The sequence below is a fragment of the Fundulus heteroclitus genome, unplaced genomic scaffold (assembly GCF_011125445.2).
Source record: "Fundulus heteroclitus isolate FHET01 unplaced genomic scaffold, MU-UCD_Fhet_4.1 scaffold_135, whole genome shotgun sequence".
NCBI lineage: Eukaryota > Metazoa > Chordata > Actinopteri > Cyprinodontiformes > Fundulidae > Fundulus > Fundulus heteroclitus.
The window spans coordinates 377,679-400,978 of NW_023396547.1; the positions used below are offsets into that span (position 1 = coordinate 377,679).

At 42.0% G+C, this 23,300-nt stretch overlaps 1 protein-coding gene across 2 annotated transcripts in view; it reads right to left on the reverse strand.

Moving 5' to 3' along the window:
• Positions 1-23,300, reverse strand: part of adgrl1a (adhesion G protein-coupled receptor L1a) — a 142,374-nt gene that overhangs the window by 44,728 nt on the left and 74,346 nt on the right. For both annotated transcript variants that reach the window (XM_021320729.2, XM_012871066.3), the window contains exons 3-4: positions 6,151-6,364; positions 4,832-4,941 (exon numbers count right to left, since the gene is read on the reverse strand). In XM_021320729.2, the coding sequence (XP_021176404.2) occupies positions 4,832-4,941; positions 6,151-6,364 (324 nt within the window). The remainder of the gene's footprint in view (positions 1-4,831; positions 4,942-6,150; positions 6,365-23,300) is intronic.

Here is a 23,300-nt window from a genome sequence, read left to right on the forward strand (position 1 = left end):
AGATGTGAAAACATTATGTGTGGCAGAAAACTAACATTGCACATCGCCCTGAACTTACCATCACCAAAAAGACACATGGTGATGGCAGCATCGTGCTTTGGGGATGCTTTTCTTCAGCAGGGACAGTGAAGCTGGTCAGAGTTGGAACTAAATGCAGCCTGAAAGAGTCTGCAAACGACTCAATAATAGGGCAGAGATGCACCTTTCTGGGTTGCAATTACTTTACACATACAGTCAGAGCTAAAATGGAAAGCTGTAGATTAAAGCACACTTATTCATGAGAAAGGCCCCAAAAGAGAAGCTTTAAGCACAGCTAAAGGTGTTTCGAAATATCGAATCACGAGGTTTGAAACTAAATGTCCTTTTCAGATTTTTTTGTAAATTTTACTGAGGTAGAACTCTTCTTTCACTTCACAACCATCTCATAAAATCCCATCAAAAATAAAATAATCAATCATCTGTAACAGGTCAAAATGTGAGACAAATCCAAAGAGTCTGAATACTTTTGCAGGGCACTGGATGCAGTACTTTTCCATGTCTGAGAAAAATGCTGACTGCAGAGCTTTTCCGCTCCATTCCAGTTTGAATCTACAGTCCGTATAAGATAGAAAACTGAATGCAATTTTCTAAAAGCTCGACTGAGACTTTTTTTTTTTTTTTAAGCAGGCGGAAATGGTGGGTGATACACTGCACTTGCATGTAGACAGAGAGAGAGAAAGGGAAATAAAACTTCTTTGCCGCTGCGGAGAGAAAGAGGATAAACTCAGGGAGGTGGAAGACGTGTGTTGACTCCATTTCTTCGACTCTTGGTTGCCTGAAAAATAGAGCGCAGAGCACAAATTCGCACAACATCATCTCGCATTCCTGCGAACGTGCACAAACACACAGAAACAAACAGAAAGAAAAGACAGAAACTCATCAAACTGTCATCACAGTGAGCTGAAGGTTAGATTAAGGCCACCTCGGTTGTTTGTCTGATTCCTTTAGCATTTCAGTTTCAGGGCTCTATTGAGAAATAAGCCGCTGCCCTCTCTGCCGTTAATCACTCTGCTCAGTGCTCTCTACAACCCTATCAATTACTCCCACAGCAATGAGTGCAACTAGTAACACACACTACAAACTGCACACACACATATATTGTACAAGCTCTGTGAGGCAACTTAGCCGTCGCTGTCTCCTCCTCCAAGTGCGGCAAAATTGTGTGTCCTCTTCGGTTTCTCTTGCCACCTTCTGTCTCTGTTTTCCCCTCTTGATCCCTTCGGTGTTCCCTAGAAAAGAGCCATCCATTTCCAAGGCCGGAGCGAAGCCTGCTGCCGCTCACTCACCAAACATTTATGAGGCCCACGTATAACGGTGTCCCTATACATATTAATAGATTTTCATTTTAAGCTACATCAAAGTGCTGCCTCTCCTCCCCTGAAAACTTGTCATATTACAATGCCATTATTCCTTCTGCTGACAAACTCTTCCCGACAAGTCAACTCTCATTTCCAGCAGCTTTGTGTCCAAAAAAGCGGATGCCTTGTAATGGATAGGCAGTGCTGAATACATTTCACGGGGAAGGATCTATTTTATAAAGTGAAACAGTGGGAGAGTAGCAAAATCTGAATGAAATGCAGGAGACGGTAGCCTTAAGGTAAGCCGAGTTTCTGCAGTACTGTATATCAACCAGCCCCCTGCATATTAACAAGGTCTAAATGTTCTGGCCTGGCAAGTATGGATGACCCTAAAGGAGACTACTCAGAATCAATAATGATCTAGCACTGGATTGTGGAGAGGGAGGGGAAACAGGTAGCGCTGTCTTACAGGCCAGGTTTACTATTCACTCTGCGTTAAGACTGCAGTGGGGGCATCTCACTGCAGTGAACACATGCTGCAGCTGTGTTCATGGATCTGTGATGTCTTAATGGAATACAGCAGGCTACAACACAATGTGACAGTGCGAAATGGGAGTTCAGTTGAGCCATTTTCTCTTGCTCCGTTCCAAATGGCAAAAAACAAAAACAAAAAAGAAAACAAGGGTACGTGGCAGGGAGTCCCTGTTTTACCTCATTGAGATATGATTTGACTTATTGGTTGTTGTTGTGTTTTGCCAAGGCCACAGCGGCCTTACACACTCGTTCCACTGTCATGTCTGAGCTCAGGCAGCAGAGCTGTGTTGTGTGTGTGTGTGTCAGATCTGCTGCTGCTGTCACCTCGCCGTTTCAGGTGACTGGCAACATGGCGCCTGTGTCACACAAGCGCCACTCACACGGAGGACCCTGTCAAATGCAAAATCCCACTCAGCCATCAACTTGGCTACACACCATCTCAGCTGCTATGACACATAATCTTTACATATCACTTCCCTCACCCTTTTGTTGAGACAACCAACAAAAACATGCGTCAGATGGTACCCAAGTGCCCGGCATTCCCAGCCAGACGTGAACGATGGGGCATTACCAGAGCGATTAGCAGCAGCAAATTCAATTAATCTTGACAAATCTCTGCTGAGGCAGAACTGAAGAGTGCAGCGCACCTCCCTCTCCTGGTAATTAAAAGTGGCCGAGTTGAGTGGCGTTCGGTGCGATGGTGAATAGGTTTCAGTACAAGAAGTTCCAGCTCAGAGTTTTAATGTGTCAAGTCGCGTTCATCTTGTCAGACGAGTCCAGACGCAACGAGCAGCCCACAGCCTGAGCTCTCTGTATATGAATTCAATCTTGTTTGCATTTGTTTATTCAGAGCATGACACAAGGACAGAGGATATTGCCTTTTTCTTTTTTATCTAGGACAGAAAGAACCTTTCATCGCACGGGGATCCGCTTCCAATTTTCTACAGTGCTCATTGCTTGTTCACAATCAACAAAGTTTTAACAGACAGAGAGGGAAAAATGCATGTCAGCAGCTATCAATTCAATACACACTTTGATTGCTTGGTAGAGAGAAAACAAGCTCCCTTTGAAAGTCAAAGGGAATAATACAAGGTCAGGATACAAGAGTGAAAGGCAACAGGAACAACTGATTGATGCTACCGTAACCCTCAGCAAACAATTGATACAAAGGTGCAGTACAGGACTTGCATAAGAGTGGCTTGTGAACATGGTCAGCGTGACTGCTGTTTACACCCGCTGGAAAAAATAAGAAGAGAGGATAGAAAGCCCTGAGCAGGAAAAGAGCAGAGAGTAAACTGCGTCATTAGAAATCCATGAGTGTTTTCGATTTGATTTGTCCCACCTGGAAAAAAAGGAACAAACAGAGACAGAAGGAGAGAAAGAGCTGAATGGAAAGATCACAACTGGATTGAAAGGCAGAAAAAAAATGGGGATAAATGCAAGTAAAAGAGTGATAAAAAAGGGTTTGGGACTTTGCAAAGAACATTGAAAATAAAGAGAAAAGCTGAGAGAACAAAAAAAGAGAGATAGACATGAAAAGAAGTCAAGCTGACTGTGGGGGATAATAGTCAAAGTGACCGCTGAGAGGAGGAGATGAAAAGGAAGGTAAAGAGAAGAGAAAGGATGTTAGCTGGTTGGTGTGTTCTCAGTCCTGTGGCTCACCTCGACCTCCACTTCTGGAAAAAAAAAGGGGACAATCATCTCATAGCCTGAAAAAATAAAACAGCACCCACAACCCAAATATTATCTAGAGTTGAACTTTTTAACCCCAAAAGACAAACACACCTGTTCCGTGGAGGGGAGCCACCACTGCTCCCCACCCTCAGACAGGCAGTCCTGCACACAGTGAAGGGATCAATGCCGAGCGTCATAATACATGAGAGGGAGACGGGGAGACCGAGCGGAGATTTTCACATGAGCGAGGATCCACACAACACCATATAATCATAGCCATGTCTGGTCTTTGGGCTGCGCGAGTGTGCACTCATCTGTGTGCAGATGCTCACTCAGACAGGAAGAGTCAGAGAGAAAAAGAGCAATTTGTGTAACCCCCCCCCCCCCCCCCACACACACACACACACACACACACCCCGATTTCTTCTTTATTTCTTGTTTGTGTGAGTGTAGACTTGTGCAGCCCACACCTGCCTCAGACTTTTGAGCAGAGCAGCCAGGAAGCCAGCTGTTACCATGGGGACAGTAAAATGTGCAGCACTGCAGGTCATGTGCTCTAAAATAAGCCCTTTGCCTGTTTGTGTTAACATTTCCTTCTGTGAGGTGTGGCAAACACTCAACGCCTCCCCCCCTCCCTCCGCCCGAGAGTCTCACTGAGCCCAATTTTAATTTTTATTGAGAATCAGAGGGACAGCAAAGGTGTTTGGCAGCAGATAAAGGCAGAAGCACGCCCCCGGGTTAATCGGCGCAGGGGTTCGGGGCGGTGTCTGTTACATCGCTGTGATCACCAATAGGGGCTGACCCCATGTTTGCAGCAGATGTGAGTGAAGTGCTTATCAGACCCAGTGTTTGTGGACCATCTCCCCACATGTGAAAATCCCCCTCAGGTACTGGTGCATCACTCTGTTGATGGAGAAAAAAGGTTTAGTGCTCTGTGATCGTGTTTGTGTCTCTGCAATATGCCAGAGAGTAAGAAGATAGAGATAGAGAGAGAGCAAGAGAAAGAGAGAGAGAGCAAAATAGAGAGCAAAAGAGAGAGGGAGAGCAAAAGAGAGAGAGAAAGAGAGAGCAGGTGAGCACTGATGTGTGTCTTGTTTTGTCTGTATTGTGTTTGGGAAATCCAGAGAGAGAAAGTGTGTGCATGTGACTGAAATGTCACTTCTTGAGGAGAGTTGAAGAGGGGCTGGGGGGGTTGAGGTTAAGCTAGAGGTAAGGATGGGAGGGGCGATGAATGGGGTGAGAGGGGTGGGGAAGCCAGGGGGAGGTGACGGGGTCTCAGTACTCACTGTAGGGGACACACTCATACTGGATCTCCAAATACTTGTAGGTCCCTGGGCAGGGGTCTGGGAACACGTCTGACCCTGCGACCACTACACACTGAGTGCGATTATTACACCTGAGAGATGAGATGGACAGGGGGAGGTGTGGAGAGAAGAGAGAGAGGGAAGGAGAGGGGGAGTAAGTGATAAAAAATGATGAGTGCCATTGTAAGAAAGACAAAGAGGAGTGGTTATAAAAGAAACATCTTCAGGCTCAAAAAGACGGAGGGAATGGTAGGGAAGGGAGTAATTTCACACTACACTACATCATGTGACAGCTACACCCGAGGGGAGGTGGGAAGCAGGCAGGGAGGGGAAAATGGGGGAAAAGGATCAAGGATAGAGAGAAGCAAGGAGGGAGGCAGAGAGCGAGTGGGTGACGTCAGAGCCTCCCCTCCTGGGGAATTGTGAGTGGGAGCAATTAGAGGTGAGAGAACAGGGAAGGGCGAATGGAGTGGGTGAGGGAGATTTAAAGCAAATACTTTACGCTGCGAACTTTGTGGAACACTTAATTGCACATTACTTCTACATCTAAACCAAATTTCTGCACACTCTCTCATGTCTGCAACACCCTGAGCAACATAAACACAGAGAAAAAGATACTCATTTGCATGCACTCAGAGGTTCTCAATATGATACAGTTTTTTTTTATCCAGCTTTGAGCATTGCTCCCCTGTGCAGGCTTTTTCTTACTTCATATCTAAAATCTCTGTTGCACTCACTCTATCACCCCATCATTTCTGGAAGTCTTTTTCCTTCTTTTATTCTCGCAATACTCCCCTCCACCCCCTGCTGTTTTCCTCCCTTGCTCTCATGTGCTCTCCCCCAAGCCTCTGCCTCCATTACATGTGTGATGGATAGCTGGGAGAGGGTTCCCATTGATCTGAGCTCAGAGGAAGAAGATGCTGAGCTCAAACAAGGAGAGCAACAGTGGGAAGCCCTACAAACGCTTCTGCAACAATTCCCAAGCCCATGCATTCTCTCCTACACCCACTCATGCATACACACCCAACTAAATATGAACACTAGAGTAGAGTAGAGTTAAATATTTCACCAAAAAGCTTTAGTGTAATACAGTTATTTAAAAATCATATTTATAATTTGTTTGCTGGAAGGTTTGGATTTCCTTCAGAAAATGTAGGTGCCCAAACAATACACAGCACAAGGAAAAAAGTGGGAGTTCTTGGGGGATTTTGCTTGCGAAATGGTATCTTGTTTCCTCTGCCAATAGCAGGCTCTGACTCTGCACAAACACATGCACAAGCTCCAAACAGATCAATAGTTACCTCTGTGACATTATCTTGAAGGCGTCGGGCAGGTAACACTGCACATTCTCCATCTGAAAAGGATCCGCATCACAGATCTTGTCATCGGTTCGGCCGTAGTTGGCCGTCTCAATCATGATGACATCGCTTCCTGGACAACGCAACTCGATTGGGTAGCCTTCACATGCTAGCTCCCGGCGCATCAGGCCGAATGGCATCATTGACCGGCTTAGAGCTGGAAAGGAAAGGAGAGCAGGTTATTGATTATTCACTAAACTTTAATACCTTTAGAAGGCCTTTTATTATTCAGCTTCATTGTTACTATTATATATAGTGTCAGAGAAAAGCTGGTTGAACAAGTCATGATGTAAAACGCAAATTATCCACTGATGTGTTGCATTTGACGTGTAGTAATATTTTACTACTGTTGATTCACAGCCTGGCCATTCCATTTTCACATTGGAACATCACAGATCACATATTGGCCTAATGGAGTTTGCAGCCAAACCAGATTCTCCAGTGAGATACAGCACCACTTGTGAAACAAACTGAGAGAGTTTCAAATGTTAACAAACTCCTACACACAATCAGGCAACAGCTCATGATGCACATTTCCTCACCACGCACACACGCACACACACACAAAAAGTGTTCTTTCCAGTATTATTTAAATAACGCAACAGAGCCGGACATTTGGATTCAGTTTGAGTTAAAGAGAAAGTAATAGTAGAACCAACGAAAGTAAACAGAAATAAACAGAAAATTAGTATATTTGCAAACTTTCACCTTAGCTTTGTACATCATTTGCATATCCACAGCTAGTAATCAGCCCTCCGAGAGGAATGTCAATGTACTGCAACGACTCTGAGTGAAAAGGGTCAGATGGGACAGTGAGGTACTTAGGGTTAATCGCTGAGCCAGACTGAGAGGCATGAAAGAGGGTTGCAAAGAGGCACTGAGAGAGACACTCCAGCTCTCCATAACTACGTGCATTTAACTGCTCATGTAATCAGGCTCACACACAAAAATAACAAAATGGCTCTGAACATCCTTTGCAGTGCAGGTGGAAGAAAAAAACTGAATACAAGCAGAGGCAATGAGTAAAATGGAAATCACAGTAAATCTGCAGTGAGTCTCATGCCAGTGAATGTGAGTGATGCTGTCCATGGTCCTGAAATGCGTAACCCTCCTTGGGACAGTAACATCCCAGGAATTCAAGCATCATCTGAGACAGTTAGGTGTACAGTTGCCCGCTGTACTGAATGTCGAGACGTCTTTGACTGAGATCTTTTCAATGTCAGTGGGAAGGATTTGGACATACAAAGCTGGCGGTGAGCACACTGTCAGATCTAGACAGAACAGCACTAGCTCTACTTTAATAAGGCGGAAGTTCTTTATAAACTGAGCCTTTCATTGAACAGCACCTCCCCCTGCAAGACAGGCTCAGCAGCGGACAAGGGCACCGAGTCAGCCTCTCTCTCCTTTACTGTTAGTGCTAAAATACACAGAGCGAGGCCACTTTCCCTTCCTGAAACTGAGCTAACACTGCTTAAGTTTCATATGCTGTCCATTCAGGACAAGTGTCCATCTGGGTTAATGTCAGCGTCAGTCATTTCAGTCATGAAACAGTGCAACATGACTCACTCACACTGGACTCGCTCATATTTCTAAATGCCACTTGTTTATGCAATAGGGACTTCGGTTCAGTTGTGTAACTAAAGCCATTAGGGCTGAATGACTAGTACAGAAAGACTTCAGATCTTTTATGCCTCGCCAGCATGGAGTGCCAGTGCCAAATCACAAAAGCCTTGATGCAAAAATCGCATACTAATTAAAGCACACGGAGATGCAAACAGCAGGCGAGGCCAGACAAACAAGTCCACACTCAAATACAAAAACCCACACAAGCAAATTAGCACATACGCAGACATACTGGTGTGCATGTTTCCGTCAAGCACACACACTTACATGTATACACGCATACTGAGTTGTGGTATCACAGTGGGATTACAATACGCAGTGCCAGTGTGTGGCCTTGTTCTCTTAACTACCCTGCAGTGTAAATACACAGCAGTGTACAGCTGGCCAGCAATTAGAACCATATAATACGCCAAGAGGAGGGAAGAAGTGAAGAGGGCCACCAGCAGTGATCATTTTAGTCCAGTTACACTGCACACCAATACAACTGAGATTATCACGTAGTTTGTACATTTGCTGCACCTAATATGAATATGACTCATTTCAGCTACAACCTATCCATGTTATGTCAGCTGTGAAACCAGTGAGTGGAACAGTCTGAGCCTATTCCAGCAGTTAATGTGTGGACACCCTGGAGTAGAAAAGCTTTTTATTGTATGATAAGATTGAGTTAAACACACACTTTCAAACACACAGTTTATGCAAATATTTATAAACAAAAAACATGTAACTTCAAAACAGAATAATTTCTCACTAAATTTTCCAGTGGTTTTAAAGTATACCAAACTCATATTGGTTGATTGATTAGCTGGACTTTTTGCTCCAGTGGAGCCCATTGCTGGCTTTTCAACAAACAATCCACTCATAGCTTGCAAGTATCAATTTAAAACAGTATTACATTAAAAGGAGCTATGAATGGCGCTCTTTAAAGGCCTTGACATGCCCCTGTTTGTTCGTGAACACCAGCCGCTTGCCCGTGGCAGACAAGCTTTCATCGTCATTCATACTATTTTCAACCCCAGTTGAACCACATTATTTGAGAGGAGAAAAATTAAACTGAGAAGAAAGAATATTGAAGTCTATGAATTTTAGTATCTTTGTGCTTCCTAAGAGATAACAATCAAGATGGGGAAAACAGCAGGTCTTGAATTTTAGAAATTTGTATTTCATTAAGCATAATTGTTACTTGACATCTAACTCAAGATTTTTCTGACTGTGACGTGTTTGGTGCCACCTTTAAACGTTAATATTATATTCACTCTTGGTGCAGACACGCTGCACAATTGACCGGAATCTGATAAAAAGCACTTTGAATCGTAGGAACACTATGAAAGTAAATTTCAGAGTCCAGAACCTTTTAAACCTCTATGCCTTGATCCTGCTAACTGGTCCATATCTACCCTGAACACGTAACTAGTCCACCACAGGGCCTACACAGAGATAAACAAAAGCAGAAGAGCAAATTGTGAGAAAATTGGCAGATTGTGGCCTATGGCCTATTGACTGGTCCGTCTCTGCTCCTGGAATATCCTCGCAAAAATTTCACACTATGTGATATGAGTAAGTTTATTTATTCAGAAAGAATCAGAGTCAGAATCAGCTTTGATCGCCAAGTTTTTCCACACAAAAAATACGTTTGACCTTGGTTCTACTTTAGTCTCAATAAAAATGTTTTAACTATAAACAGGGTTATGATTTATTTTATAAATATGTCCACATACTGTGTTTAATCAAAAGAGGAACAAACAGTTGGCTTGGTGTAAATGGTACAATGACTGTTAAGTGTTCATCAGAGTGACCGCCTGGGATAAGAAACCGTGTCTGTGGCGGCTGGTTTTAGCAAATAGCAAAAAGTCTAAACAGTTTGTGTCCAAGATGTGTGGGGTCTGCAGAGATGTGAGCAGCCCCTTTCCTGACCTTATTCATCTACAAGTCCTGTATGGAGAGAGGGCCAGCCTTGTTGCTCCTCTCTGTAGACCTAATTTTAGTTAGGACCTGTCCTGTTCTGTGGATGAGCCAAAGCACACAGTAACGGATGAACACACGACAGACTAATTAATGTCAGTGATTTCCAGCTGCTCCTGTGGAAGGTTGTTGTTTTTGAGGAAGTACAATCTCTGTTAGGACTTCTTCCAAACAGTGTGAGCACCAGCTGAAGTCCAGGGAAAGGGTGGTTCCTAGGAACTGGAAGTGTTGTTCAGGATGGTGAGGGGAGGCTGTCTGTGGGGTGCTCTCTAGAGGTCCACCATCATCTCGGCTGTCTTGAGCAGGTAAAACTTTAGATGGGTCTGACCACACCACTGGACCAGCTGATCCTCCTCCTGTCTATATGCAGACTCGCCGCTGTCCAGGATCAGATCAGTGACAGTGCCATATGCAAACTTCAGGAGCTTCACAGATGAGTCAGCTGAGATGCAATCATTTGTGTACAGAGGGAAGAGGAGAGGGAGAAAACACACCCCAACACTGGTGCTCCCACCAGTGTTGATTCATTTGAGGAAGAGGATGCTCCCCATCTCATCGTTGCTCACTGTTGGTCAGTCAACAAGTTCCTTGGAGAAGTTTTTTTCTCCATGACTGCTATCAGCTCAGCTAGTTGTTTTTCAGCCTCTCATGTGCAGGTTTGTGGTGGGATGTAAACACCAGCCATAACAAACAAGAACTCCCTCAGTAAATAAAAGGGTTTAGAATCTACAAAAAAAATATTTAGGTGAAGATTACATGTCTTCTGTAAAACCGTAACATCAGCACACCAACCTTCATTTATATAAAGGCAGATTCTACCTCTTCTCTTTCTCCCCAGGAGCTCTGTGCTACAGTGACCATGAAACAGCTTGAAGCCCAGCATCTGTAGTGCTCTCTCTGGGGTGTGCTCCCCAACCCAAGTTATGGTAAAACAGAGGGTGGCAGATCTGAGTTTTTAGAGATGAGAAGCAGCACTTTGTCCATTTTACTATGCAGGGATAGCCAGGTGATTGAAGGCAAGGATGTGTCAAGTTTCAAAAGTATTCCTGCTCGTTTATTTTGTCTGCGTGTCCGGTAAATCCTATAGAAAGCCCCTGTACTGCCAACCAAGCTCTCTGCGAAGTTGGGGTTAATGAAAAACTGAGAAAAATGCCAAGGGAGGACTATTTGATGCCATGGAATGGCAGAGGATAACACAAAACCATGCAAAGTACAAAAGAGCAAAGTAACAAGACTGCCATCCTCAGCACCTGCCCCTGAATGAAGCAGTTTAAGAATGTTTACCTCTATCATCATCATCATCATCATCATCATCATCATCATCATCATCATCATCATCATCATCATCATCATCATCATCATCATATGTCTGACACAGGTTTAGCCATTGTGTAAATATATGTACCTACATTTATTTGTAGCCATTTCTCTGCAGATCCATCGCTGCTCTCGAGTGGTGCCATCAGCCATGATAACCTGTCTGTTTCAGGCAGCAGCAAATCTCTGTTTTCCCCGTATTGTGTCGTGTTTCACACCTATGTATTTCACACCTGTTCAAACACTTCCTGACAACTTGCAGGACTTAGGCTGGATTTCACTCTGTAAATACAGATGGATGCACCTTACATTTATGCAGTGATTTTTTAAAATGGTGTATCCTTAAACAAGCAAGAAACTCTGGGATTTAGTGTTTGCATTTGTGAGTGAGCGTGTGACTCCCAGTGTGTGCGTGTGTGTGCATGCGTGCGTGCGTGCGTGCCTGCGTGTGGTGGGTGGCAGCCAGATGGCCCTAGGCCTAGCTGGAGATTCGGCTGGCTCTGAGCTGAGATGAGATGAGCAGAGGATAAGCTTGGACTGGCCATGGGCAACGATTGTCCTTCACTCTGCAGGAATCCATTAAGGTTTTAGAATCTCTTTAAACACAAAAAAAACACACACACACACACACACACACACACACACACACACACACACTTGACCATTTAGCACTGGCTGTCAGACACAATAGTTGGATGACAAAAACTCTTTCTTAGCAGTAGTCACTCACATGGGTAAATATACAGTTTCTTGAAGTCATACTGTGACTCATGTGCATGAGTCACATCATTTGCTGAAAAAATATTTAACAATTGTCTCATAGATTAATGTGAGACTATTGAATCCAGCAATTATACAATCTAATTTGCATGGATGTGTCGGTGTACAAGAGACAGAGGTCACAAGCATAAACCCACACCACTGACAGAAGCCTGGTGTTACTCCAGGGTTGCTGGTGTGAGAGCTTCAAGTGGTTGGCTACAAAATAGAAGCCCCATACAAATTAAGAGCAAGAGACAGAACTGATTGGATTTGACTCATTATCCTCACACAGTAATTAAAGCCTGAGGGTGGATAGATGCTTAGACCATTAGACAAGAACATAATTTTGCACAAGCAAGACTAGTTGTTACTCACTCATTCTTCCCCCACCATTTTTACCAACACATTAATATCATGCTCCTGGATAGAGGCCCACAAACAAAATGTTTTACAAAGGTTTCATGCGACTCAAGAGGAGACGGCTGCAACCGATGTTTTTCTGACTGTTACAGTGTCAGTGGGAAGTTTTTGGAACTTTTACAGTTTTCCAAATGTCTTAATTCTTATAGGTATTGGTCAGTTCCTTGGATCAAGCAGGTTTACAAAGGTTTTTAAAAGCTATTGTTTCAAAACCACAAACACTTTCCCTCATATGGTTCTTGTGATTTAAAGTTCTATTTGTCACATCTCAAAGAAAGAACTGTTGAGACTGGAGGGTTGGCTTAGAGTAGCACAGATCTTCCTCTACCTCAACTGCTGCTGTGCACTGCTGCTCAGGTGACACAAGAAGGGCTACTACACTTTCATCTCACTTACATCAAAGACAATTTTTGACATCCAAGTTGTGAAATACATAAACAGTCATGGTTTGGAAATTAAAGCTGCTGTCAGACTATTTGGTATTTTACCATGTATGATAGAATGAATTACCAGCCTGGCCATTATTAAGAATGAATTCAGAAGTAGCTTAATAAATACATTACCCATAAATAGTTTACCAAATGAATTAATGTGCCGTTATAAGCAACAAAACAAAAAAGTTATTTTTAAATAACTGACCAAAATATCAAATATACATTGGTATTTGTATTTTAAACTTTAGCTGTTGTAATGTTTTTTTCTCTTTGCCCTTATTCTTGCTTTGTTTTTTAGAGAGCTCCGGCACCCCGTAGGGGAGGCATGCCCCACACTTTGAAAAGCCCTGCTCAAGGAAGTAGGTACTAAACCTCTATATGCATTTTAAAAATGAACTGGCAGAAATGACCATCTTATGTCATATTGTTTCTTTTTTTCTTTTTTGTGTATGTCCTATCTGGCAATGTTGCATTAGGAATTGTTGTCTTAATACCAAAGAGAGCCCAACAGATTTTACTTTCACAAGGGGAGCCTTTCGCCTTACTGCTTTCGCCATAGTGCTCCTCTTGATTTACATATGCAAAAATCTTTATTAGATTTTATGCTGGCACTATTTCATGTTTAATGGACACAGAAACGGGAAGATAGAAGAGGAAAAAAGAAGAGAAACAGATGAAACAAAATGCTAAAAGGGAGAAAAGGTGAAAGAAAAAGGAGAGGAAAGGAAGAGAGCCATATAACACCCTCAGAGTCTGCTTCTACATTTGCAGAGAAATATATAAAAATAACAGCAAAACCAACCGATAAGGTATTACAGGTACAAACAACCATGGCCTTGATACCATCTCTGAAGAATATATGGTATTATTTAATACAAAATGTATAAAGTGACAGCCGAAGATAAAAATAGGGGTTTTCTGTATAGAAGTGAATCTGTAAGTACCTGTATCCGAGCACCTATAGGAGCTCTTGCGTATGTAAGGTTTATCCATAAGAAAAATGCTCAGAGGAGTGGTTCTAGCATATAAGTTAGGTTCAAATGTGATCCTTCACATATACATGCTAAGAATATTTTGTGTGTTTAACAATAATAGTTGATAATCCAGTTTAGAATCATTAATGACAAATATTTTCACTCACCATTATAATTAGCTTCAGCTAAGGAGCAAATTCCTTCACGATTTTCAGGTTTCTTAGTAAAGCTGGACAAGGAGTACAGTAAATTTAACAGTCACTGAACACAACCAAAGAGATCCCGCTGATGGAAGCCCTTCTCTCGATGTGATTTATGAAGACCAATTTATCAGTTTAGCGCTGCATCTTAGCGAGTCACTTAGCACTCCAAGTTAGGGCAATGACTCGCTCGAGCATGGCCTGTCACTGTGGACGAGCTGAGGCGGTGCGGCCAGAACTGTCACATTCAGCCAGCCTTTAAGCGGTGAAGTTGTGACAAAATGACACTCTGAGACAAACCTAAAGGCATAACATGATGATGTGGAGGCTGGGGGCTGTATGAGCTTGTGTGTGTGTTTGTGTCTCTGCGTATGGTTGGAATGGTGGCCTCAAAGCTGGGATCCTATCTCATATCTAACTCCTTTGACTGTCTGCCAAAGGCAAAGCAGAAGATGAGATGAGGAGTGACTGTATAGGGAGTCACCAGCTTTGCTATAAACTCAAGCCACGAAGCAGGGCCAAAGTGGAACAAATCCACGCTGATACAAATTCAAATTCAAATATACTTTATTGATCCCAAAGGGAAATTAAATGGTTAGAGCTGAGTCAAGCTAAAAACACAGAGCAAGAGATATAGGAAAGGTTAACAGGAGAAAAAGATAGAAACAATCAAACCAGAAAGCAGCATATCATTAGCGTTATATGCTTTTTTTGTGGAAGCACAAGACTGCTGCCATGAAAAGGAATAAGGCAGATAGGGGGGAGGAAAGAAAATCTCTATTGTTCAGATTTGCTCAACACTATTTCTATCTTGTATGGCCCAACCCTCTAACTGAACTGAATTACAGCACAGTCCATAACATTACATCATTCAAAAGAGAAATGAACATGCCCCACTGCTAACACTCATCTCTCTGCAAACACATACATATCTTGGAGGCAGATACACATAAGCACTAACCCTCATCCATCCTCAACCTCCAGAACTCTCAGTGTGTGTCGACAAACTTTGCTCTAGGGGGAACTAGCATGCGAAAGCATAGAGATTAAGATGGGCAGTTAAAAAAACCCACTGAGACTCAGAACAACACACACACACACAAACTTGAGTGGGAAGGCGAGACTAGACGTGCTCATACTGTCAAACCAAATTATTGCTAGTCTTGGCATCTAATTATGCAATAAAATCGCCTCAATGGGGCGAAACAGCATAGCCCAAAATAAGAAATCAGCCTGCCTAAAAAGTAGGCGATTCACCCGGTGGAGAGTATCCTCTATCTCCCAAGAGAGTGGAGCGATGTGGCAGGCCCTGCACAACTTCTCTCTGTTCTCTGTTTCCAACATGTATTACGGAGGGCGAGCCGGGAGACAGTGAGTCAGACCCAGATTCATATAGATTCATGTAAACACTGTGGTGGAGTGACGCTGCAAGCGCTACAGAGAAACAGCCAAAGGGGGTGGTAAAGAAATGAAGAAGTGACAGAGAAGCAGATACAGGAAAGTAGGGAAGATGGTGAGAGAAGGAAGAAATTAAATAGATGAGAGGGAGGAGGGAGAGTGAAGAGTGGAGGGGAAAGTGTGGAGGAGCTGTTAGGAAGATTTGTGTGCGCATTTGGAAAAGTTGCAAGCTGCATCCAGAGACTTGTTAGGAAAGATGAGTGTCAAAGCCGGGCCCTGCTGCTGTATTAAACACTTAATTAACCTTCTTATATACTAAGAGCGAGCTTTGGATGTGTGGGCAGTGTGTGTGTGTGTATGCGTGTACTTTTAAAGGCAGACATGTTGACTGATCAGTTTTTTACTACGTGTAGTCACTGAGAATATGAGCTGCTTCAGGAGCTCCCGTGCTTTTCATTTTTTTTAAACCCGCTGAATCCTTTAAAGTTGTGTATGCCTTTTCATTAGACTACAGTACAATGCACCTAATGTTTTGTCTTTTTTTCCTCAACACCATCCCTCGATCCCTCATCCAATTTAGCCCACCTGCAAAGTCGCTCGTTTAGCCTACCTAATCATCATGTGTCCACCACTTCATTTACCCGATGTCTTAATATCTCTTTGCATTCAGTCTTTAGTTCCACTTCTCCCATCGTGCCTTCACATTGTATTCTAATCCTATGCTCACTGTTTTGCCAGCTTCAATTATTTAATCTGTCCTTATGCCTTCATGTTTGCTCTATCCTTTCTTTCCTCTTTGTCCTTGGATGCCAACCTAAGCTTGCTACCGCTTAGTATGAATTTACAGTCCACAAAAAGCTTTGCAACTTAATGCACACTTGAAGCCCAGAACATGGTTAGTACATACAGACGCGGTGTCTTGCTTTAGGATTTTTGTGATAGACCAACACAAACAAGTGTATAATTGTGAGATGGAAGGAAACTGATCAGTGGCTTTACAGAAGTTTTTACTAATTAAAAATAAAAACCAGTACAACCAATTGCCAGAAGTCATAACATTAGTAAATAAAGTCAAAGTCAAAGGTCATGGTCAAAGTACAAATATGGAGACGTATGGGAGTAGATAAATTGCCGGTCCTGGAAGACAAGCTGCTCAAGACATGAAGTTAGAGTTGAGGCTAATCTTTAAAGAGCACAAAAACCCTTAACATACAGCCAGAGCTACAGTGAAATGGTTTTACTCTAAAAACATAAAATATTTGCTTCAGTTGGTAACAAGTAATTGAGTTAAGTTGATCCAACTTAAGTTATCTAGTTCATAATTTCTTAAGTTAACCCATCGTAAATAAATTAAGATGGAAAAAACTTAATTCAACCAGTTGCTACCAATTGAAGAAATTAATTTAAGTTGGAGGATGCTTTCTCTTTTTGGAGCATAGATCAAAACATTTTTATGTTTAACATTCTCCATTTAATCGGACTAAGATTAAGCTACACTATAAAGCTAAAATGATTCACCCATGCCTCCAAATAATTGAATTACACTGAGAAAAGTAAAAAAATACATTAATTAAGGTGGATCAACTTAAATCAACTAATTTTTACCATTTGAAGCAAATCATTTATTTTTTTAACTCTTTAGAGTGTAGGTGTTCCAAACATTCATACACATGGACACCTCCTAAACAGTGAAAGAATGGATGGGACCATAATAGCATGCCAACTGTACAATTGGTCCAGTCATTAAACCTCTTGACTATTCAGTCTTCCACCGTCATCCGTTAGTGGTCTTATGGCAAAGTGGAAGCAATTGGGAATTACTATTTAGCCGCAGAGCAGGATCAACAGATGCTGTGGCACATGCAGTAGCTACAGATCTCAAAACTGCCTGCGGTCTTCAGATAAGCCCAAGAACAGTGCATAGACAGCTCCATGCAGCTGCATCCAAGCCTTACATCAGCATGTGCAATATAAAGCATAGTATGTAGTAGTGTAAAGCACGCTGGCGGGGAACTCTAAAGCAGTGGAGACATATTCTTTTGATGCCTTTCTGTCTGGCAATCCAGTAGAAGAGTCTGGTCTTAGCTGTTGCCATGAGGACGACATTGTCCTCCCTGCATTACTGTATGTCAAGTGTAAAGTTTGGTGCACATAGGTTATGGTGTGGTTTTGTTCTTCAGGAGTTGCACTCCGCCCCTTAGGTTTGATAAAATAACTCTTAGTGCCTCAGCATACCAAGACGCTCCCAACTTTGAGTCAACATGGCCCCTACCTCTTCCAACATGAATGCACACTATTGCACAAATACAAGTCCATAAAAGCGGAGATGAGTAAGTCATGAGCTTAACCTGCTAGATGCTTGCAAATGTGCTTCTGCAAGAACGGTCGAAAATTCCCATAAACACACTCCTGAACCTTGTTGAAAAACTTCTCAGAGAAGTTTAAGGTGTTATAGCTGTTAATGTGAAGGATGGCAGGCAAGTAAATAGTTTGGAAATATGGTGTATTTTTGTCAAAAAAGCAAGGCAAATACTTCAGTCTCTAGATGTGCAAAGATGGTAAATATATTCCTGCAAATGTGTAAAAGGTAATTGCAGTAAAAGGTGTTTCTGTAAAGACGTGACCCAAGGCTGAAGGCAAATTAACACTTTTCAGATTTTTATTTGTTAAAAAAAAAAAACCTGCTTGAAAACCATGTACCCTTTTTCTTCCTCCGCTCGACCATCCATCAAATAGTTTTGGTCCATCAGAAGAATCCCGATAAATTACACTAATATGACAAAATGTGAACAGCATCCGGGGGTGTTAATACTTTTGCAAGACACTGTGCATTTATGAGTACACTCTCAAAACAGCAGTGTCCAGCGCACAAACAGAGCCCTTCAATGATGCAAAGCCTCAAAGTTATCAAAGAGATCACGAGAGAAAAGACATACAGGATCTATCAGACGGCTGCACAGACAGGAGCACAGTCCCCGTTCATTTCTGCAGGAGTTTGTTTGCTGTACACAAATCAATGTATACAAGCTAACATGCACCTGCACACATACGAAGACAAGCAAACACAAACAAAATGGTCACAAACACACACTAACACCGCGAACGACTGAACTGCCAAAATGGCACAACCCCTGTATACAAGGACAGGCACATGAGAGCGACCTGCGTCATACTTCAAAGGGAGGTGTTCAGAGAACACGCTGCCTCTCCACCCCAGCATGTCCCTCCTTCTGCCCACCCACCCCCTGCCTCCAATATATGTTCAAAGGCCATCCATTAACCTTTCACTCACACAGGCCTCACTGTGATCTACTGCTTGCAGCCAAGGGCTTTGAAGAGCACAGAAACCCCAAACAAAAAGGACGACAGAGGAGTAGCTAGCAAACGAGGGATGAGAGACGACTGTGAGAGGTAAAAGAGGGGAAAATGACAATGATAAGAGCTGTACGCTAATAACAGATGGTATGAAAGAGGTAAAGAAAGGAAAACAGAGCAGCTGGGAGGAGGCAGCAGGGTTAATCTAAAGGAGGGAAGCTGAACAGAAAGTGGGGTAACGTGACAGGCTGGAGAGGGTTTAAAAAAAAAGAGAGTTAGAAGAAGAAGACAGAAATCTCCCACAAGAGAAATAGAAGTCTAACATAAGGGTTGGTTGGGTGTTGGATATAGCAACTCAGAGAGGGGGAGTAATAGCTGGGGTGTTATGGAAGAAACAGCAGAGAGATTGGAAGAAAATGAGAGATGAGTTTTAGGAGGTGAAGAAGTGAGAAGAACAGAGTGTTGCTGATAAGATGTGGATGAATAAAACGGCTTGAAGTCACACACACACACACACACACACACACACACACACACACACACACACACACACACACACACACAAAGCAGGGAAGAAAAACAAGGCTTTGAAAGCAGTTCTTTATTGCAAAATCTATATGATTTGCAAAATTCACAAGCCCATGGATTAATGATTAGTGGCTCTAAAGCCTGTGAATTTTAGCTTTATGAAAGAGGATTCTACAATAAAACATATTTGTTGGTCATTTTTTTAGAAAATAATGTGTATTTTTATCTGTATCTGACAACACACAGCCAATTAGTTCAGGTTTTGATCAATAATATGACAGACGGTATTGATTAAAGTTTTACGATTATGGCGCAACGTGATGCTGCATCAACACTTCAGATATCTGCAAAACACAACTCAAATACTGTAGCTTTGTTGTGTTCTTTTAGTTTTTTAAAAAATATGTTCTTGAGGGTACTCTTCTCAGAAAATCAATTCAAGATTCAGTTAAGTTTCACATCCCAGAGACGCAAGATGCAGCAGTAAGAAGAAGGTTTAAATATTGTTAGACTGCTGACAGGTTAAATTAACATTTGATTTATTGTTTTATTTGAAAATGTAAATAAGCCATAGAACTTGACAACTGTGTTCATTATTGTAGGACAAAGGAGTCTCATTAATGAACTCCTTCGAGATGAAGATATATATGCACAATTCTATTTGAGTCAATAAAATCTTTCAGGAAACAGAGAATTCCTCCACAAAAGCTGGGCTTTCACAGCAGGACCAGTTACTTTTATATCAATCAATTATTTCTAATAACAGATTTTCTTTTTAGGTTTTATTTTAGGTTTTACCTTATTTGGATCACTTATGGCATCAATAAAAGATGTCTTTCATGGGCGGTTTTTCAAATCTGTTGCAAAAAATTTGCACATCTATGAGTTATTATAGCATACTCAAGTAATGCAGTGAGGTTTCCAGTAAAAACATTTTGTCTTTTCTCAAAATGTTATTCCTACTATGCAGCTGGCAGCTCGGTTCTCATGAATTTGAGTAAGTCACTTATTAGAAACAAAGGTGTTTTTTTAGGTTTTTTTTTTACTTAAAAATAAATGTAATTCAATACTCTGTGTTGTTTTTGGTCTTCTCTTTGAAATTTAAATCTTTGGCTTACCGGGTAGAACGTTGAGCAATGCTGTTACTTAATATTGCAAAGATTGCAAACATCAAATATGATTAATCCATTTCCTAGACGTGTTTCTTTCCTTTCCTTTCATCACAGTGCGCCCAACATTCTTTGTTGTTGTACACCAAATGTATTCACTGAGGGCAGTGAAAATCTTCAATGAACCGGCCACATACTAGCTTGCAGATTTTGCATGGATCTACATAATAGCCTATCAAATGTTGAGTCCAAGGAATCCTTTCCAGCTGCGACGTGGCACACACTGATGTTGCAATCATAATTGTGGTTCAATATATTGTGCAGCTCTAGAAATATCTGATTAATTCTTCACTTTAATGAAAAATAGCTCATACCTGCCTTACAGGAAGCAAAAATAATACAGTGAGATCGGGCTGCATCCAGACATTATGTCATTGACCAAAGACTGTTGGGGGAGCAGGCACTTGTCGAAAAGATGTGTAAAAACAGCTAGTCCCACATCTTTAAATAATAGCTGCTGTTCAGGGGAATGGTCACAGGAAGAAAAAAAAAAGCAGTAGAGTGGAGGGCTAGACAGATAAAAATGTCTGCCTGTGCACTTAAGGGCCAGGGGCCTTTCCACACGACTGATCTTAGAGCAAAGGCTTAAATACAGGGGAGATGAGAACAGATTCAACCAGTCAGCTGGCACTGGCATCAACATATAACTGGCACAGGCACACACTTGGACCCACACACCTAGTCTGCTGTGTGCTCACTTCACTACACACCCCTGTACAGGCGGTACATGCAAATATCCAGTATAGGGAGTGTTTTCAAAATTACATTTACAGTCTGAAAGGAAGAAAACACAAATAGTCCCATAATAGTATGCCTGCCGTCACTGGTGCACATAAATACAAACCCCCATGTTTACACCAATGCTGCTGCTTTTGTAAATGAAAGTTCTGTGTCAGGGCTTCATCACGTACAGCACAGCTGCCTCCAGTGCCTGCCACATTAAGCAAGCCTAATGGGTTTTCACATCAACGGCACTGCGCATCAAGTAGGGTACATTCTCAAGCATCAAGTCAGTATGACATTCACTTTGTCAAGGTACAAAGCCCTGTGTAAGTGTTCATGCCTGTTTTTTTTTTCATTCTGCAACCACAAGCTGCAATTCATTTCATTTGGATTTTATATGACAGACTTAGACAAAGTAGCCGTTAATTATGTAATGGAATTACATGCTTTTTTTAAGTTAACATCAGAAAAGTGTGGCACGATTTGTATAGAGCCCGTCGATTTTGATAACCTGATATAAAAATCCGGTGCAACCAAGAGCCTGACGAAGTCACAAAATTAGTGAGAGGAGTCAACCTGTGTGCAATCTTCTCACAGAATTAATACAGCTGTTCTGTAAAGGCATCAGAGGTTTCCTAGAGAACATTTGTGAACAAACACCATCATGAAGACCAACACATACGTACACAAACATTCAGAGATAAAGTTCGGATCAGGTTTCAAGCAAAGTTTGTGCAAAAGATCATATCTCTAGCTCAGGACGTCATAGGGAACATTGTATGAAGAGAAGCAGCCAAGATACCCATGGTAATTCTGAGTTGAGAAGATCCACTCCTCAGGTCTGGTGACAAAACAACCAGTTATTCATGCACAAATCTGGATTTATGGAAGAGTGGCAACAATTAAGGAAGCCAATGTTTAAGGTAAGACACAAGAAGTCTTGTTTGCCACAAGGGGACACAGCAAACATGCAGAGGAAGGATCTCATGTTGGATAAGACAAACATTTTATCATTTAGCTTCAATGCAAAACTACACGTGGAGAAAAACACACCAAATTAGTCTGAACACACTATCCAGACTTAAGGGAGACATATCATGCAAAATTCACTGTTTTAGCACTAAATACATTTTGTTTTGTATGTTAGGTCTCCAGGACTGCAGAAAATTTGAATGTATTCTGTCTAGGTGCTGCATAGATAACTTTATATTCTTTTTGGGTGACCTTTTTCAGGCCATTCAGTTTTCTCTGATCTCTACTAGGTTTTTTTTTAAATATCACATCACAATATTTGCTGCAGAGCAGCTAATCAAGCCTATGGATATCTGGCTAACCAATTTCGCAAATCCACTGTTTTATTTTTTGCACCACAATTTTGTAGTCCAAGCTCATGAATACCGAAGCTACAAGTAGATAACTGAAAATGTCCGATTGTTGGGTATATTAACTCCCACAATTCATTACACCGCCCCACAGCAGACTACAAAGTGGAGTGGAACGCTCCGTGACTTGGAGGGGGCCGGGGTGTGAAGTGCCTTCCTTAGAATTAAAGAGGCCGCATTAAAACAAGTTGCTCCCAGATGCACCTCAGAATAGGGGTAAAAGATGGGCTGTGGCTACAATAGGGAGGAATTCAGACTAAAGCATTGTAGTCTTTATAAAGACCACAACTGATGGTTTATATAAGATAAGATCGTCTTTATTGATCTCACAATGGAGAAATTCACTCGTCACATCGGCTCATACAAGAAGGTGCAGAGTAGGGAAGGTGCATTCAGTTATATACAATAAAGTGGATATGTCCGCTTTAAAGTTTGTTGTTGTGATGTGACAAAATGTGAGTCGGTCTGTTAGTGCTATCCCCACCGAGATGGGAGGGATTTTCAGATACAGCTATGATTCTGACTAAATTTCCTGAGAATACCGACACGTTTTACAGCGACACAGACCCCTGCGTTTAGAAGAAAACTACACAGTGATTTAAGCGGATATATTTTTAATCACAAAAGATGGGGTCTGTGGGAAAGAAGTATGCACACTAAGCTCAAGCTGGTTAAGGATATTTTTACTAAAGAGCAGATTTAAGAGTAAAATAAATTTATGAGAGTTAGTAATAACTATTAGAATGTGCCGCCTGGAGCAGAGTGAGGTTAAAGCCGCGCAGATTAGTCGGAGAGAGCACCAAGGGAGAGCAGGAGTACACATTAGACAGTGAAGCCATGTGTGATGCTCATGTCGGTTTTCAAATGAGCTTTGATTAGTCTGAGA